The sequence below is a fragment of the Schistocerca serialis genome, chromosome 1 (assembly GCF_023864345.2).
Source record: "Schistocerca serialis cubense isolate TAMUIC-IGC-003099 chromosome 1, iqSchSeri2.2, whole genome shotgun sequence".
In the NCBI taxonomy this organism is placed as follows: domain Eukaryota; kingdom Metazoa; phylum Arthropoda; class Insecta; order Orthoptera; family Acrididae; genus Schistocerca; species Schistocerca serialis.
In genome coordinates this window covers 992,498,703-992,518,815 of record NC_064638.1, presented here as the reverse complement: position 1 = coordinate 992,518,815, position 20,113 = coordinate 992,498,703, and the positions used below count along the sequence as shown (strand labels likewise).

At 34.6% G+C, this 20,113-nt stretch overlaps 1 protein-coding gene across 2 annotated transcripts in view; it reads left to right on the top strand.

Annotated features, from left to right (window-relative positions):
* The window catches only part of LOC126412969 (sulfhydryl oxidase 2-like), a 58,340-nt gene extending 47,944 nt beyond the window's left edge, over nucleotides 1-10,396 (top strand). For both annotated transcript variants that reach the window (XM_050082871.1, XM_050082864.1), the window contains exon 3: nucleotides 4,176-10,396. In XM_050082871.1, coding sequence (XP_049938828.1) covers nucleotides 4,176-5,583 — 1,408 coding nt within the window. In that variant the 3' untranslated portion in view covers nucleotides 5,584-10,396. The remainder of the gene's footprint in view (nucleotides 1-4,175) is intronic.
* The last annotated feature ends 9,717 nt before the right edge of the window (nucleotides 10,397-20,113 follow it).

Below are 20,113 nucleotides of genomic sequence, written 5' to 3'. Positions count from 1 at the left end.
AGATGTATGAGACCGGTGAAATACTCTCAGACTTCAGGAATAATATAATAATTCCAATCCCAAAGAAAGCAGGTGCTGACAGATGTGAAAATTACCGAACTACCAGTTTAATATGTCACAGCTGCAAGATACTAACGCAAATTCTTTACAGACGAATGGAAAAACAGGTAGAAGCCTACTTCGGGGAAGATCAGTTTGGATTCCGCAGAAATGTTGGAACACGTGAGGCAATACTGACCCTACGACTTATCTTAGAAAATAGATTAAGGAAAGTCAAACCTATGTTCCTAGCATTTGTAGACTTAGAGAAAGCTTTTGACAATGTTGACTGGAATACTCTCTTTCAAATTCTAAAGATGGCAGGGGTAAAATACAGGGAGTGAAAGGCTATTTACAATTTGTACAGAAACCAGATGGCAGTAATAAGAGTCGAGTTAGGTGAAAGGGAAGCAGTGGTTGGGAAGGGAGTGAGCCAGGGTTGTAGCCTGTCCCTGATGTTATTCAATCTGTATATTGAGCAAGCAGTAAAGGAAACAAAAGAAAAATTCAGAGTAGGTATTAAAATCCATGGAGAAGAAATAAAAACTTTGAGGTTCGCCGATGACATTGTAATTCTGTCAGAGACAGCAAAGGACTTGGAAGAGCAGTTGAACGGAATGGACAGTGTCTTGAAAGGAGGATATAAGATGAACATCAACAAAAGCAAAACGAGGATAATGGAATGTAGTCTAGTTAAGTTGGGTGATGCTGAGGAAATTTGATTAGGAAATGAGACACTTAAAGTAGTAAAGGAGTTTTGCTATTTGGGGAGCAAAATAACTGATGATGGTCGAAGTAGAGAAGATATAAAATGTAGACTGGCAATGGCAAGGAAAGCGTTTCTGAAGAAGAGATATTTGTTAACATCGCGTATAGATTTAAGTGTCAGGAAGTCATTTTTGAAAGTATTTGTATGGAGTGTAGCCATGTATGGAAGTGAAACATGGACGATAAATAGTTTGGACAAGAAGAGAATAGGAGCTTTCGAAATGTGGTGCTACAGAAGAATGCTGAAGATTAGATGGGTAGGTCACATAACTAATGAGGAGGTATTGAATAGAATTGGGCAGAAGAGGAGTTTGTGGCACAACTTTACAAGAAGAAGGTACCGGGTGGTAGGATATGTTCTGAGGCATCAAGGGATCACAAATTCAGCATTGGAGGGCAGCGTGGAGGGTAAAAATCATAGAGGGAGACCAAGAGATGAATACACTAAGCAGATTCAGAAGGATGTAGGTTGCAGTAAGTACTGGGAGATGAAGAAGCTTGCACAGGATAGAGTAGAGTAGCATGGAGACCTACATCAAACCAGTCTCAGGACTGAAGACAACAACAACACCAACAATGTGAAGGCTAATTTCAGGTGTTCCTGTCAGGGTTTTGATAGTTTTCGCTACTGGATAGACTGATTCGTGCGGGAGGTTTGTGTATATAATATTTACTGCTACGCCCCCAACAATTATTTGAGCCATAGATACTTAGTGCTATTGTGCAAAGTCACATTGGGTCTCTAGTTTATCATATAAAGCAGAAAACTGTTAAACTGCACATAAGATAAACTCTATGCTTCATTATGTATTTTTGTGCAAAAAAATCATGTTTATTTATGAAAAATTACATGCATGTATACTTCACCATTTGTTTCCAAAACAATATGAAAGCATTTTCTTAAATGAAAGGATATGTAACTCAGGCCAAAGTATTAGACACTGTTTTACATTGGGAAGTTCAGATGTTTCAATAATGTACATGTTAGCACCACAATACAAAATAAGAGTTCTGTAACTTAAAGTTGGTAAATACAGCCTTGTGTCTTCAAATGTAGGTTTGCATGCTATGGATGAAGATTCAAACTCTTTAGAAAAGAATTCAACATAAGATGATTACAAACCACAAGGAGAATATCATACAAGGTGGTTTTTGTTTTCCATTGTGCAAACACAGAAATTCAAACAACTGGCATTTAAATGCACCACAAGCCATGCACCTACTGCTATGGGCATGTTTGAGCAAAAGTGCCTGGCAGAGGGTTCATCGAACCACCTTCACAAATCTCTGTTATTCCAATCTTGCTCAGTGTGCGGAAAGAATAAACACCTATATATTTCCGTACGAGCTCTGATTTCCCTTATTTTATCATGGTGATCATTTCTCCCTATGTAGGTTGGTGGTTTTGCATTCACAGGAGAAAGTTGGTGATTGAAATTTCATGAGAAGTGCCAGTCGCAGCGAAAAACTCCTTTCTTTTAATGATGTCCAGCCAAAACGCTGTATCATTTCAGTGACACACTCTCCCATATTTCGTGAAAATACAAAACATGCTGCCCTTCTTTGAACTTTTTCAGTGTACTCTGTCAGCCCTATCTGGTAAGGCTCCCACACTGTGCAGCAGTATTCTAAAAGAGGATGGACAAGTGTAGTGTAGGCAGTCTCCTTAGTAGATCTGTTACATTTTCTAAGTGTCCTGCCAATAAAATGCAGTGTTTGGGTAGCCTTCCCCACATTTTCTATATGTTCCTTTCAATTTAAGTTGCTTGTAATTGTAATCCGTTGGTATTTAGTTGAATTTACGACATTTAGATTTGACTGATTTATCATGTAATAAAAGTTTAACGGATTCCTTCTAGCACTCATGTGAATGACCTCTTACTATTAGTTACTTAGGGTCAACTGCCAATTTTCCCTCCATAGTGTGTTTTGTGCTTCTGGTGACTTTATTAGTCGATAAATGACTGCCTCATCTGTGAACAACCTAAGACGACTGCTCAGATTGTCTCCCAAATTGTTTATATAGGTAAGGAACAGCAGAGGGCCTATAAGACTACCTCAGCGAAATGCAGAAATCACTTCTGTTTTACTCGATGACTTACCATCAGTTCCTACGAACTGTGACCTCTCTGACACGAAGGCACAAATTTAGTCACATAACTGAAATGATATTCCATAAGCACGCAATTTCACTATAAGCCACTTGCGTGGTACAGTGTCAAAAGCCTTCTGGAAATCCAGAAATATGGAATCGATTTGCTTATGAATAAAGAGCTAGTTGTGTTTCACAAGAACGATGTTTTCTAAACCAATGTTGACTCTGTGTCAATAGACCGTTTTCTTTGCGGTAATTCATAATGTTCAAACACAATATACAAGGGTTGAAACTTTTAATAGTGCCAACTATTTATTTACAGCTTGTACAAAATATATAAGTGTTTCAAAGTTTTACTGATCTTCAAAGTAGTCACCAGCATTGTGTATAACCCATTTCCAGTGATGTGGAAGTTGTAGCAGTGCCAGTTGTGTTGACAGTTTGAGTGGCACATTCTATTGCCCTACTAATTTGTAGCAGTTCTGAAGCGAATGCCGTGAAGTGTTTCCTTCAGTTTAGAAATCGAGTTGAATTTACGAGGGCTTAAATCAGGGGAGAGCAGTAGGTGGTATAGTACTTAGCAGCCCCATCATTCAAACATTTCAGTAACAGCTTGTACTGTATGTGCTTGAGCACTGTCCTGCAAAATGATGGTCAGGTCCTGCAGAAAGTGTCATCACTTCTGTCTAAGCTGGTCATTGGTTGTGTTCCAAAAACAACAGAACTGCTACAAATTCGTTGGGCAATAGACCATGCCGCTCAAACTGTCAACACAACTGGCACTGCTAAGAGTATCCTATGACTTCCACATTGCTGGCAATGGATTATACACAATGCTGCTGACTACTTTGAAGGTCAGTAAAATTTTGAAACATGTATATATTTTATACAATCTGTAAATAAATAGTTGCCACTATTAAAGTTCCAAGCCTCATATGTTCCAGAATCCTGCTGCATTTTGATGTTAATGATATGGGCCTGCTGATTTGTTGTTTTTTTATTTAACTCAGTTTAATTGAAACGCCGTTTCAACATATCTCTAGTGTAGCCACAAGTGGAATAAATCTCTCATTTCCTCATTTTGATACAACGTTCCCTGACTACTGACTGACTAGTACCAAAAGAGTGACTTGCAGAGTTATGGAATGATAAATTTGGAACATCATATAGCCAGACAGTTGATTTTTGTGAGTTCATGGGCTAGGGGTAGTGCACTAGATGCTATGCTCTGAATAAGTTTCTTGATTATTAATAAGTGTTTTATTTATTGCAGGAGTACTGATGTCCAGAATTTGTGGAAGAATGCTCCAGAAAGTGTTCAATATATTTTTCTTATATTTGAAGAAAGTGACTCATACATTGGATCTGAAGTAATTCTGGATCTTCACTTCGTCAAAGGAATACAAATACGAAATGTTTTGAACCAGAATGAAGCACTTGCAAAGTTGTTAGGCATTTCATCATATCCTAGTATGATAGTTTTGGAAAGAAACAGTACTCCAGAACATCTTAGAGTTGTTGATAAGACAAGAGAAGAATTTCGAAAGGCTATTGAAATATTCTTGAGAAATAAAGGTATTGAATTTTCTGTAAATGAACAAACCAGTTCAAAAGAGAATAAGGACAGTGTTTTGAACTACGTTCAGAATGTGAAAGAGAATGGAAAAAAGCAGCCATCACGTGATGTAGTTTTTCAAGCTGATTTAGAATTAGCAGTTCAGTATTCACTTAAACATGAGATACCATTGAAAAACGTAATTTCTGGTAAAATGCTTGATGCCCTTAGAAATTATCTAAGTGTTTTGGCTAAGTACTTCCCAACTGAATCAGAGGGTAAAGCTTATTTAAGAGCATTGCAAGGTAAAGCATTGGCCAATGTTTCTCAGTTGAAAGGTAGTGATTTTCTTGCGTATGTTAAAAAGCTTGAGCAGGGTATGAAATACTCATCCTTTATCAGTAACAGAGATTGGGTTGGTTGTAAGGGAAGTTCTCCTATTTATCGTGGCTACCCTTGTGGTCTTTGGACTTTATTCCATACTCTTACTGTCAACTCTGTCTTACAAAATGGAACAGATAAAAATTTTAAAAGTCTGGAGGTACTCGATGCTATGTTAGGGTACATTACACATTTCTTTGGTTGCCATGACTGTTCATTGCATTTTCAAGAAATGGCAGCAGAATCTATGCATTCTGATGTGCTAAAACCAGAGGATAGTATAATGTGGTTATGGAAGGCTCACAACAAAGTAAACAAACGTTTGGCAGGAGATACGACTGAAGATCCAAAACATCCGAAAATACAGTTTCCTTCTAGAGATAACTGTCCAGTCTGCAGACATCGTGATGGTAGTTGGGATTATAATGAAGTTCTAAAATACGTAAAATTGGTGTACCGTAGAGAGAATATAAAAACCATTCCTGTAGAAGACAGAATTAATCAACATTCAGGTAGTAACAATTTTGAAGTTTCGGAACTTCACAGTAATAGTTTTTCAAGTCTAAAAAATACTGCTGCAAGTAATCAACGTTTTGGGTGGAATTTTAATATATTCGATGTGAGTCTTTGTGTTATTCTGTATCTTGTTTCAGCATGTATTCTGCTTCTAGTTTTCTTGAAGTTCATTGTAAGAAAAAAATATAAGAAGAAGTACTACGTGCATGACTTGCTTGGAAAAGTATAAGAAACAATGATACAGCTGTAAACAATCCATTGTTCCTGAAACAGTATTTCTTCTATTTCCATTGTCTATCTTTTTTTTGATAGAGAGATAATGTGTAAAAGGTTTTTTGAGTGGTGGGTAATGCAGTCATAACTGTTTCCTTTGAATTTGTAATTTAGTAACCATATGTTTTATGGAATATTTGTACATGAAATGTTGATATTTTGGTTTTGTTATTATTATTGTTTATGGTTTTTTTAAAAAGGCATACAGTGGTTATCTATGTGGAAAAGTACTTCTTTTGAACCAGAATGTTTCTTTCAATGACCCAAGTAGATAATTTTAAAATGAAATGTTTCAATCACTCTCATGTAGAAGAATTCAACAATAGTGAAAATTCTTTTCTGTAATGTTCCACCTTTTCGTATAAAGGTGTACATTTTCTCATAATCCAAAAATATATAATTAAGTAGAATGTAGTACAGGGTTTTTGGGATTTTTATTGCCATTTTGTTGCACTTTTCATCCTTATGTTGATGATTCAATTGCCAGAAGGTATTCCACCAGGTACAGATTTTTTGTTTAAGAATGCACATGCTGTACCACACAATCCTCTCATTGCTAGTTTTTAATTTAGTCTCATTGCCATATTTATTTTTTCTGTCCAAGCATACCCTGGTTTCTTTTACCATACAGAAGACTGAAATTAGTCCAATTAGAATTGGTACATTTTGGGATAGGTAAGAATATCACAATATTGAATTTTCTGTGGTTGTACAAGGTATTGAAGAGCATCAGAAAGATACAATAATGACAGTGGGTCAGGTGCAAATTCAGTTGAGAAAGATTGTTAAATTTCAAAGAGGCAGAAAGGCATTATTTTTACAGTATTATTGCCCTGTCTTCATTATAATTTGGAGAGTACTTGAAATTTTATATTTCCCTATATTTAAAATTAAGGTAAATGATATTCAAACAGATCACAAGTGACCGCACTTGTAGACATATATTGTTCCAGTACTAAGACAGTTTTTCACTAGCAACACATAGTAAATAGATGTAATTTGCTATCTCGTTATCAACACAACAAATACTGAAGTGAAACTACCGTCTCTTGCACAAGTAGAGGTAGAATAAATGTGTGTTAACTTTAATACACCAAAAGAAATTTTATAAACAGTTTTTGTGTTCAGTTATTTAACAGAACTTGTAAATTTAACTTTATTTTACTCGTATCACCATACAGCATTCCCAAATGGACAATTTATTATAATTACATTTACTTTTATCCACTCAGGACATATTCAGGTGTTCTCCCTGCGATCCACAAACTTCAACCTTACTTGCAGGCATCAAATAAAGAGGCATTCTACATTTTCTGAGAACATTACAGGCTTACCAATCCCCTCTTACTATGTCTATTGTCCTCTGTGAGCTACTGCCTACATCACTGTCAGTCCACTGTGAGCCCATATAAAAAAGACATAAAAAGGTAAAAAAATGTTCCCTCATTGAAAATAAATCTAAATTGCTTAACAGCATGCACTGTGATCAAATTTTTGCTGTAAAAAAGTTGTTGCAATACCCACTTCACTCTCAAACAGGAGTCTTGCAGTATATATTTCCTGTATCTCCCAGTTGATGTGAACATGACCTATTTTTTGTTGACGGTTTGAAGTAGCAATAAAATTTGACTTTTGAAAAGCCTGACTATCTTGCTGTGTCTTTATTATTCATAATATTTTTATGCAATATATCCTGAAGCAACAAAGATTTGAAAAATATGGAAACTTGAGAAATTAAATTATGCATGTTACTACTCACAAAATTCTCACACAAATAGTAACAAAATGTAGTGAATGAAATAATAAGTGCGGTGTATAGTAGCCCACAGTTTGTTAACAGTACTTTTGGCATATTTCAGAAATCCATTTATGTTGCACTGTAAGTAAAATTTCTTGAACATTTAACACTTTTCTTGTTTATTTATGAGAAATTAATTACAAACATTAACTAGTGTCACAGTATACTTATTGCTTAAGGTAATTGCCCATATTCATTCATGTAGATTGTGCCTGTTCTGTCTGTCTAACTCATTTGGTTTGTCTGCAGCCATTTTAGGCATAAGCAGATCTTTTGATATGTTTGAAATTACTATTTACTGATCTGCACTGGAGACTCTTTAAGGGCCCTAGCATATGTGTACATCACTTATCTCTTCACTCCCTACATTCTTTTCAGTCTCAGTCTAAATAAACTGTGATTAGAATCTTAAATTTACGTAATTGTCTAAACAAATCATTTAAAAGTGTATTTTCTTTCACCAAAAAATTCATAATTTAAGCTACTGTTTTGATTTGGTTCTTTTCTTTGGCTATTTGAGTTAATTTTATGTCAGATTGAAAATGTCCTTCCATGCTTTTAGTAATGATTGGCTTTTTATCTCTGTTAATAATTACGATAGGAATTTCTGCAAAATGCAACTGCCTCAACTATGTTCCAGACTATTGGAATCCAAATTTTCATAAGAATATTTAAGCGATTTTTTCTTTATTGCTGAACTTAAATTGAGATTATCAACATTTCATGTACAATGACACTATTAATGAGTTGTCCTTGGATGATGTATTAATATTACATTATTTACACACAAATTTTATTTGTCAAATTAGAAAAGTAAATATCTTGTTTTTGCTTCTGAAAAATATGGCCCACGGTGTTATTTAATATACTCCAATATGTTGTTGGATCTTTTAATAGAATTTAAAATTAATTAAGCCCTTTGTACTTTATGATTATTCATATCTTATTAACTGTGATACATAACAGTGCCTTTTACAGGAACCTTTCTTTCCCAACTATCAAACATCACAATTTGAATTAATATTAATTATTTTAAGTACCAAAGATGAACAACAAGCATTTTATTATGAGACTGAAGAATTTCACAATTGCATAAGGTCACATTTCTGTAATGTGTACATGTTCAAGAAATGTTTGATACATTTATTCAATGACAAAGCTGGTAGACTGGATATTACAAAAATTTAACTTTTGTATCAAATAATAGGAATTTTACAATATTTATAGAAAAAGAGAACATTTAGTGTTTGTAAGAAAGTGTGCAATTTTAGTCACTACTTAAACATTCATTAATTTTGTCTCAAAATAAGATTTATGTGGGTTAAGAAAGGAAATTAAATTAATACATGTAAAAGCTGTGTAGTAAATGATGAGCTGCATAATGTTTACCAGCAAAATATATTCTGTAACTTTCAATTTATGTGTTTGTGTAATATAAAAATAAGAGAGAAGAAAATGTTGGGGAAACTACAAGAATTGTGACTACATTCAGACAAAAGCATGAAAACAAGAAATGGTTACTGGCAATGTAGAATGTCTCATGATTGTAGCATATATTGCGTGCTCCAGTTGTATCAACATAAAGAGGGAAGTTAATACATCTCATGTAACTGAAATTATTTTAAAGTTTGGGAATGAAATTCTATCTTTGTAATAGTTGGCCTGAGGTGAATGAGACAATGCTACTTTGCCCAAGGAGAAATCTGTTTACAATAAATAGAAAAGAAACAAAACCTATGCCTGAGAAATCACAAAATGGCAGAGGCTTATATGCCACTGTATGTCCGTATTCTTTGACATGTTTTGCCAGAGCATTCTTATCCTTCTCTCCTTTTGCATCTTTTATTTGTCTCTTTCTGTTTGCACACCTCATTTGCAGTTTTTGAATTTTCCCTTGCCCTTGTTCTGAATGTTTCCTGCCGATAGTATAAATGGCAATTTTCTTGATTAGTTTGTAGTGTTAAACATTGTATCACACAGTGCGCACTTACATGTTGTAGTCATTGTTCCTGTTCTTTTTATTTCTTTCGTGATTTGTAACTGTAAAAATGCAAATCTAAACTGTCTTGTTATTGTTATGAGTGTAGTGCTTTTTGTATTTCTTGATCTCTGTTGTTATTTTTGAGAGTGTTATCATTTTGCTATCAACAAGTCTACATTGCATTTGGTGTGATACTTGAAGTTTCTTCTGATGCATCTGTGAGTACACTGACGAAAGAAAGTATTTTTAAAACAGAAAATCATGTTAAAACATACAGTATTAATTAAAAAAAATAGTGGTGTGTGTTAGATATGAACTGAATTATATATAATGAATTGTATCAAATGATGATCTTGTGTGAATGGTGTGCTTGGAAAAGAAAATAGAATGAGCTTGTAAAAACATAAAAATCTATGATGTTTATTAGTATTTGTACGTATATTTAATCCTCTAGAATTTAAAATTTCTAGCCTAGCTCATCAAAGGGTTTCATCATATAGCTAGCAAGTTTTCATTCTCTTTTGTGTGTGCCTGTTAACAACTCACTGCTTCTGCTGTGCAGCGATTGGTGTCGGTTACTCCTATATTATTTACATTCTACGAGAACTTTACTTCCTACATTAGAAAAGTGCTTTGAGTAGAAACAGAATGTGTGGTTGGCACAAATTCTGTTCTTAGCCGTAGATTATAGAAATCTTCGGGGAAATCACATGTTTAACAGATTACTACCTGATTATGTGGGTCTGCTCAGGTACTTATTCATCCTAATCTTGTGTCTGTCAGGAAATGGTATGGAATCCATCTATAGTGCAAAAACAAATGTCTTTTACTTACATTCTCTTATCTACACAGTATTTTTTTGTTTAAGAATAGGAGTTAAATTCAGATTAACAGTGAACAAACTCCATTTTACGATACGACCTATTGTAAAACATGTTCTTTTTTCAGTGCAATATTGGACATCTTCCCCTCAGAAATATTGTCAATTTTGTTCAGAGTTACAATGGACCAAGTCTCCAATATTGTTGTGTAATGACACATGTTCATTGTGTATCTTTATGATTTAAATGTTTTTTAAATAAACAGTGAAACTTTTGAGTTTCAGTAGTTTGAAGAAGTGGGGAAAGACAAAAGGTAAACAGTAACTTGTATCGGCAATCATTTAAGAGAGAATGTGAGAAACTTTGAGCATGTAATTCCTGTTTCCAGACTTGTGCACTGTTCAAAACCTACACATACATCTACATGGATACTTTGCAAATCATATTTAAGTGCCTGGCAGAGGGTTCATCGAACCTCCTTCACAATTCTGTTATTCCAATCTCGAATAGCGCACGGAAAGAACGAACAGCTATACCTTTCCGTATGAGCTCTGATTTCCCTTATTTTATCGTGATGATCATTTCACCCTGTGTAGGTCGGTGTCAACAAAATATTTTTGCATTCGAAGGAGAAAGTTGGTGATTGGAATTTCGTGAGAAGATTCCGTTGCAACGAAAATGCCTTTCTTTTAATGATGTCCAGTCCAAATTCTGTACCACTTCCGTGACACTCTGTCCCATATTTCTTGATAATGCAAAATGTGCTGCCCTTCTTTGAATGTTTCTGATGTAGTCTGTCAGTACTCTTAGGTAAGGACCCCACACCGTGCAGCAGTATTCTAAAAGAGGATGAACAAGTGTAGTGTAGGCAGTCTCCTTAGTAGATCTATTACATTTTCCAAATGTCCTGCCAATAAATCACAGTCTTTGGTTAGCCTTCCCCACAATTAGTGGTAGAAAAAATTAATATAGGAGACTATCGTAAAAATGGTCAGTAAGTTGTCATATTTTTCATTGTTAATGGGCATTATGAGTGTAAACTAACACGTTCAATATTACAGTGAGAGACTGCATTTATAATCCATTGAACAATCATACAATTAACCATCATCTGTGAATAACTCCAGGGAAGCTGACCGATAACATTGAAAACCACCGATATTTCAACATGTAACAGTTACTGTCATTTTAGGGCCTTATCCAGTTCGTGCCTTGACAATGATAAATGACAGAGTTTACAATATGGTGGGAGAAGGTTAACTTCTCCCTGGACAATTGTTGAACATTATAGTCCGCATAATTGAAAGGATATAAAGTCCTAATAAAAAAGGCTAAGAAGTTCTAATTATTATGTATGCAACTGATATGTTGACAAATGCATTTTTTAAACCATGAGTCCTTAAAACTAAGAAATATAATTACTTTGTTCCAAAGTCTACATCGTAATACCATCGTCACTTCTATTTGAGTCTGTTTTTGAACAATCTGATTCTAAATTTTTGATGATAGGTTCAAGGCTTATATCCATAATGACTTCCCTGTCAAATTCTTCTTTCTGAAACTTTTCAGCATGCCACACAGACTGTGCCCACTCTGCAGGTGATATATTGTCTGTTACCTCATTGTGTAATGCCTCATGCACAAGTAATTCACTGTGTGTTATCTTGAATGTATTGTTTTTTCTCCCACATAACCTTCAAACACTTTGCTCAAATTAATTCCATGGGGCTATAATGACAGTGACACATAGGTAAATGCAAAACTGTGTGATCCCATTCACATGCCAGGAAGTCAAGATTGTACATTCTGTCACGTAACTTATATAAATTAACGAGCTGCAGGAGATTGGTACGAGTCTGGTTTATATGGGGCTTAATATTTTTATTTTTAAACTGAGGGAAAAAATCCGCTTTTGTGGTTTTGATGTTTTCTCTGTAACAGTTGAACTATAACTGGGAATGACCAACTTCAAAGCAAGGTACGACAAGAATTGTGAATCTTGTCACAAAGCTGATAGTATTCATTGCCGAATAGTAATCACTGGTGTTTTTCTTACATGTAAATAAAAGTTTATTCTCAGAAATAAAACCAGAAGAGGAGTCAGTATGCAGAATAATTATCTGAGAACCTATCCCCATGAGAACTTTAAAACTGCGAGTACCATCACTCATTTTCCAGCAGATGTTCTTGGAATGATTCTAATTGACCCAAGTTTCATCAAGGTACTACACTGTTGAACTACCTCCTTATATCGTATTGTGAATCTTTATATGGGATGTGGTTCTTGTTGCATCTTGTGTCACTTCTGTGAACTAAAAACTCTCTTCTTAACATATCTGGAACCAACCTCTTTTAAAATTCTTTACCCTGACAAAGCACTTACCATTGAAGCCTGCATAACTGTAACATGTTTTTATTATGTGGGGCATTCATCATTCAATGGAGCACTTTAAAACATCATTGTTAAAACCACCCATTTGTGTTACAGGTTCCTTGTGATTTTGATGTTTTCCAGGTGACACGAAACCAACTGTTTCTACAGTCCCTACAACTCTGACACTTTTGTTTACAATTCTCTTTACAGTTCTCTTGCTCACACCACATTGTTCTGGAGTCCATTCTTGTGTTTTCCAATGTTGACAGTAGGAGACCTGCTTTTAAATTCACATTTGAAAAAGTTATAAATGCCGTAAATAATCCACCTCGCCAGCTTGTGGAGCACTTCACATTTATTGCCATCACCTGACTTTTCTTAAAATTGCACTTAAACATTTATAAGATATGCGTTCACAGCTGTATTGAAAACAAGGAAACAAAAAAACTGATAGTAGAATGAATAGTTCGGTGTCACGAAGTATGGCAACAGTGCAGCATGTAGTAACTCTCTGCTAGCTGCTCAGACAGAGAATGAATATTATTGGCTGCTGGTGGCTAGTGGAAGTGGACACGCAGAGTGACTGAAAATTGGGCCGTCTTCTTACATGATATGGCAGGCATAAAATTATTTACAATAACCTTAGACACAGGTGTAATAGTTACTTTTCTGGTTAAAATCACATCTGCTTCAGCACTTTCTGAACATTTTTACACAGACAAGACATGTCAAATTAACACACCTATTTTACCTCACCCTCTTAGATTTTGCTGAAAGTTGGTATACTTATAGTGGGTACTGAGACTAAGAAAAATACCAAATTTCAATTTTTTATCTCAAACCATTTCTGAACCAAAACCAGCCAAAATGTGTGAACGGACTTTTTTTAAATTGTCGTAGGAGCTGCCCTAATTGAGCTAGAGAACTGGGAAAGAAGTCATTTTGCAGCATTTTGCATGCTCTTTCCAAGGATATACAACAAAACATAGCTTCTAATTAATAAACTTTTTCAAAATACTAATTAACATTTTGATTTAATTTTTTTACAAAAAGTACATAATTGAAAATTTTCAAAATATTTCCATAACTACTTCGTACTGTTGTAAATCACATGGCAAAATATAAATCTGGGATGATGATGGGTTCTTTGTTAAAAAAAATTATTCCGGACTCTTGTTTTTCACTAACGGCCCTAGTTTGACCAAATTGACCTTTAACAAACAGGAATTTCTTTAAAATTTACTGAAAGGTAAGTAAAAAAAGTATTAAAAACATCAAAACATCACCTTGTTAAACCAAAACTAATCAGCATATTTTATAATTAAGTTGATTGCTTATTTTAATTTCATACAACTTCTCTAACACTCTCTTAACCGATATAACAAAAACAAGAAATTGAGCATTTAAATACAAACTGAAATAAAGTATGAATAAGTACAAGTATTTACATAATAGTTCTGATCCATGATGTTTGAAATGGAACTATTAAACAAATTAAATACGTAATGCTTGTTTCTGAGTAACAGGTATCTGTACATAGCTAAATTTAACACAATAGGTACTAACAATAATTTTGAAACAACTTTCTATAAAATATACATTAACACTAACCTGAGACAAAATTTAAATTTTGAGTTGAAAGCAGTTTCCCAATAAATTGTCTTGGAACTTCACTTATAACATTTTAATAAAGCTGACTGTGTTTGGTTTACATCACTTTCATTAAGAATGTATGTTCTCCCTGTCGGAGTAAATGGATTCACTTTTGTGAGAACATCCACAACTGACACCCACAGGACATCTGCACATGCAGGATAAGATAATGACTTAGCTGGTCCACATGGATGAAGAAAAGTTATTTTCACTTCATCAATTTCTTCGTTTTTTTCTAAAATGTACCCAAGCCACCAGTTTCTGCCATATACAGTGGTGACATAGCATGATACATCTTGTAAGTTCAGTTTGTCTGGTGATGTAGCTACTTCCCTCACCCAACTCGGCATATCCCCAGGGAAGTATTTGACTATTAATTTTGATGTAGTGTTGGGAATGAAAGCGTGAAATTGCCGTGTTCCTTTGATTGTCAATGCCTCTTCAAGTTGGCTTTTTAAGAATATTTCTGAAGCAGCGTAGTCTTCTTGAGTGGAATATGCAAAATCAACATTTGGGATATAGTCTACTGCCCACTCAAATAGATCTCGTGTGGTTTGGATCTGATTGTGGTAAGGCCTTTGCAAACTTGCACGAGCTGCCAGTCTCTTTACTGAACCCCCTACTCCATCACAAGGTCCTTTCCCATGTGCTGTGGCTGAAAAGTGCCACTCAGCTTTTATGTTGAAGTCTTCCTCATGAAGATAAAGGTTCAGGAAGTTTTTCTTATTTTTATACTAAGCGGCAGAACCATCAGAATAACAGTATATCTTTTTGGAATATTTTGAAATTTATTTGTAAGATATGAAATTAGCTTCATTTGAAAGGTGTAAACTGCAGTTGTATTGTCCTCCAGGCAATCAGAAACAATGACAAAGCTCATATGCTCAATTTTGTCTTCCTGTTTGTAATATGTAACAAAAGGATGAATGGTAATCTGTTGTCGTGTCCAGTGGAGACTCTGAGTTTCATCGTGTAGAACTATACTATAGTTTTCTGAAAAATCACATATGACAACAAATTCAGATTCCATAAGGTTTTCTCTTGTGGAGTTAAGGAATGTTTGTCATTGCTTGGCAATGAAGTCATGCCGAATCAAAGTCGACATCTTACTACAAAATAAATCTATGAATTCTTCAGAAGTTTTCTGAACAATTTCCAGATTACATTGGTCAACTGACATCCACTGTCGGAACTGAACTTGTTCAATTGTTTTCATCAAAAGAATCTTTTAAAATTTTACGCATGACAGTTTCTCCTGGGCAGTATTCACAGTTTTCCATGTTGCAATCAACTGATGATGGATTGCAAAGCATTTTTGCAATGCACTGATTATAATTGTTTAAGCTGCTGTTTGTTACTGTATTTAGTTTGGCATTTTCTATCATTAATTTTATGTTTTGGTGAGTCGTGCACACGTCGACTGTGTGTGTGCCACTCCGGCCAGCTAATACACAATGTTTTGGTCTCAACTCAGCAAATTTAGAGAAACCTATTTTTATGTTAGGAAACTTGCCTTTAAAATGCTTGTAAGCTTCTTTAAGGTTACACAAAATAAGTCTTTTTGATATTTTTGTTTTATTTCCACTTGTTTCTGTAATTGTCACACAATCTTTAATACCTGGCATTGCCCTGCTAACTTCATCATTTTCATAAAATGAATGTACAGTTTTGACAGTTTCTGTTGGTAAACACTTCCCTGGTTTTGGGTTTGGACCTTCCATGAACCCTTTCTCTTTCAAAATTGTTTGGGACTGCCCAAACAATGTAATTAGGAGCATTAAATTCCTTCATTATTTTCCTGACACTCCACTTTTCAGGTAAACTTGTAAGAATCATTAGTTTTTTTGCTCTACTTATGGAATTTTGTAAGTTTCTTTTAAGATTTTCAAGAACGGATTCATCAGTATCAGTATCTGACGAAGTAGTTTCAGGAACAACAAAATGTTTACAGGTCATTGATGAGATTTTCTTCACTTTTGATTTGGCGTAATGCCTAGATGTTAGTTTTTTCTTGTCAATTGGGGACTCACCTAGTTCTTGAAGTGTTGTTTTAAATGTTTTAACAGCTACTGAAGTTGGAGTGAAGTCAGGGTCTTGGTCTCGGATGATTATCTCTGATCCAGAAGATTCTTCTTCAACACTTTCATCACTGATGGGCTCTGGTGTATTTTTCAATTTGGTTACATCTTTCATACATTTATCAGAAATCTTGGCACCACTTGGTATTTGAGGAAATGATTCGGGCATCGATGTTGTGACATTTCTGTTTTTTTCTGTCTCTAATAAAATGATTTGACTTCTTCAATGGATTACAACACTGCACTCTTACAACACTGCACTTTTTACTTGGTTCCATATTTATACAAAAACCACTTATAAACTGTCCTTCAATGTATAGATTTACTTGAAAATGAACTATTAAATATAATAGATGCAGACTGGTCAACACAGAGATAACAATTGATTTGCACTAAAACCACAGTGCATAATAATGATGTAGGCACACAAAGCCTTAGAAGATAACAATGCAGACTACATCATCTCAACAATGGCTCCAGTCTCTGAATTGTTGTACAGACATCAAGCCTTATGTATACGGTCCTCTACTGACATACTACCTTAAAGGTCTGTTTGGTCAAACTAGGGCCGTTACTGAAAAACAAGAGTCCAGAATAATTTTTTTTTAACAATGAATCCATCATCATCCCACATTTATATTTTGTCATGTGATTTACAACAGTATGAAGTAGTTATGGAAATATTTTGAAAATGTTCAATTATGTACTTTTTGTAAAAAAATAAAATCAAAATATTAATTACCATTTTGAAAAAGGTTATTAATTAGAAGCTATGTTTTTTTGTCTATCACTGGAGAGAGCATGAAAAATGCTGCAAAATGACACCTTTTCCAGTTCTCTATCTCAATTAGGGCAGCTCCTAGGGCAATTTAAAAAAAGTCCGTTCACACATTTTTGGCTGGTTTTTGAAAAGTTTACATAGCCATATTTCAGAAATGGTTTGAGATAAAAAATTGAAATTTGGTATTTTTCTTAGTATACCAACTTTCAGCAAAATCTAAGAGGGTGAGGTAAAATTTTTATTTTAAGTGTGTTGATTTCACATGAAATTACTCACAAACAAATTGTTTTCAAATGTACTCCTCTGCTTTCAGCCTAGTCCTTGCATTTTATCATTTGATCAAATTTTATGATATTCTCAGTAAATGCCACCTTTACATTTTGATTGTATTTTTGTGATTTACATGATCAAAGACCTTAAAAAGATCTCAAAATAAACCAATTAGCAATATTTGTTAGTAGAAGGATTCCAGTGAGTTATTTGCAAATGAAAATATAGCTCTAACTGTGGGCAGATCCTTCTGAAATCAACACTTTCTTTTCATGACAATATAAAAGCTGCTAAGATGCTTCACTGTATGGAGCTGTGATACAGTGCCTGAACTGAATCCATTACTCTCGTGAACCAGGCTATTCAAAGCTTTCCAACACTTTGTACAATATATTCATCCGTTGTTTGTTCCTAAATTATGTTTGAAACAGTTTTCATAGTTACCTCTTGTATCCTCATGTGGGATTACTTGATGGATGTAGCAATCTACATCACTTCCTCTCCTTGAATATTCCCACCCTCTTTCAAATGTGAAAGAGAAATTGTGGGCTATTACATGATAAAATAATTTAAGATTTTCTGTAAAACAAAATAATTTTTTAAAAAATTAAAAATACTGTCTTGTCAATAAGCCGTTTTCAAAGGATATAACTTTACAAAATGAATCTCTCCACCAAAATAAATAACTTCCCTTAGTTGTTGGCAGTGACTTGAAAAATCTACTGCAATCAGTCCATTCATGTCTGACGATAAAATTCATTGGTCCTCTGCTATTCAGACTGAGTTAGATAACTTTTTCAGTCTCTTCACCCATTTTTATTCTTTCATGTACTATCCAAACCATATTACTAGACTATCTCATTTTCCTTCAGGGTTGTTGGGTTCAGCTGTCTATGGCATAATTGAAAATAATCTAGTATTTCTCAACGTATGTCGACAGCCAACGAATGTTCTATTCCTTGTTGTTTTCTTATCTCTCTGTGTACTAAATTACGTCCTGTATCTAACAACATTTTGGAAATATGTGATTTGTTCCCTTCTCAGCTCTACTTTAACTAATTTGAGGTACTCATACTCATTTTGTAGGAATCTGAAGTTTTTGTTGGCATCCTCAGTCTTTTTGTGGCCTTTCATTCACAAGATCTTAAAACAGTTTTCAAACATTCTTCATTATCTCTTTCTTCCATACCAGCTGGCAACACGAACATGATTTTCTTACATTTTATATATTCTAGATTATTTTTCTCAGTGAAAATTAAAGTTTTATGAGCACAAAAAATTTGAATTTATCAAATCCTGGGTTTACTACTACTACTACTAATAATAATAATAATAGATTTTATTGTCTTTAGGCCATTACAGCAGTTGACAATGTCAAATGAAGATAACAATTTACAGTACAGTGTGATAAAGTATTGACAACTGAAATATTTTAGCTTATATTACAATAAATGTACTGTGGGTCATCTGTTGGATTACTGCATTTTAAGTTGAAGAATTCATTGATGCCAAGAACGGGTGGGCAATTAACCATTCATGCAATCTTTCTTTGAATGTACATTCAGGAAGATCCTGTATAGCATGTGGCAGCTTATTAAATAGTTTGTGCCCTTTGACTTCATAGCTATTTATTGACTTTGATAATCTGTGGTAAGGTGTGTATATGTGTTTGATGCTTCTTGTATTGTAACAATGTACTTTTTCTCTACGTTTCACATCTTGTAGGTTCTTCTTCGTATAGATTAAGACATTGTATATATATTGAGCAAGCAGTAAAGGAAACAAAAGAAAAATTCGGATTAGGTATTAAAATCCATGGAGAAGAAATAAAAACTTTGAGGTTCGCCAATGACATTGTAATTCCGTCAGAGACAGCAAAGGACTTGGAAGAGCAGTTGAACGGAATGGACAGTGTCTTGAAAGGAGGATATAAGATGAACATCAACAAAAGCAAAATGAGGATAATGGAATGTAGTCGAATTAAGTCAGGTGATGCTGAGGAATTAGATTAGGAAATGAGACACTTAAAGTAGTAAAGGAGTTTTGCTATTTGGGGAGCAAAATAACTGATGATGGTCGAAGTAGAGAAGATAAAAATGTAGACTGGCAATGGCAAGGAAAGCATTTCTGAAGAAGAGAAATTTGTTAACATCAGGAAGTCATTTCTGAAAGTATTTGTATGGAGTGTAACCATGTATGGAAGTGAAACATGGACGATAAATAGTTTGGACAGGAAGAGAATAGAAGCTTTCAAAATGTGGTGCTACAGAAGAATGCTGAAGATTAGATGGGTAGATCACATAACTAATGGGGAGGTATTGAGTAGAATTGGGCAGAAGAGGAGTTTGTGGCACAAGTTGACGAGAAGAAGGGACCGGTTGGTAGGACATGTTCTGAGGCATCAAGGGATCACAAATTTAGCATTGGAGGGCAACATGGAGAGTAAAAATCGTAGAGGGAGACCTAGAGATGAATACACTAAGCAGATTCAGAAGGATGTAGGTTGCAGTAGGTACTGGGAGATGAAGAAGCTTGCACAGGATAGGGTAGCATGGAGAGCTGCATCAAACCAGTCTCAGGACTGAAGACCACAATAACAATATATATAGAGGTTTATTACTGTCATAATTTTTTGTTCAGTAAATGAGTATTTGCAGTGAGCCTTACGTGAAAATTTATAGTTATCCTAATGGCTTTCTTCTGTAATAAAAGGATATCTTGTATGTGACT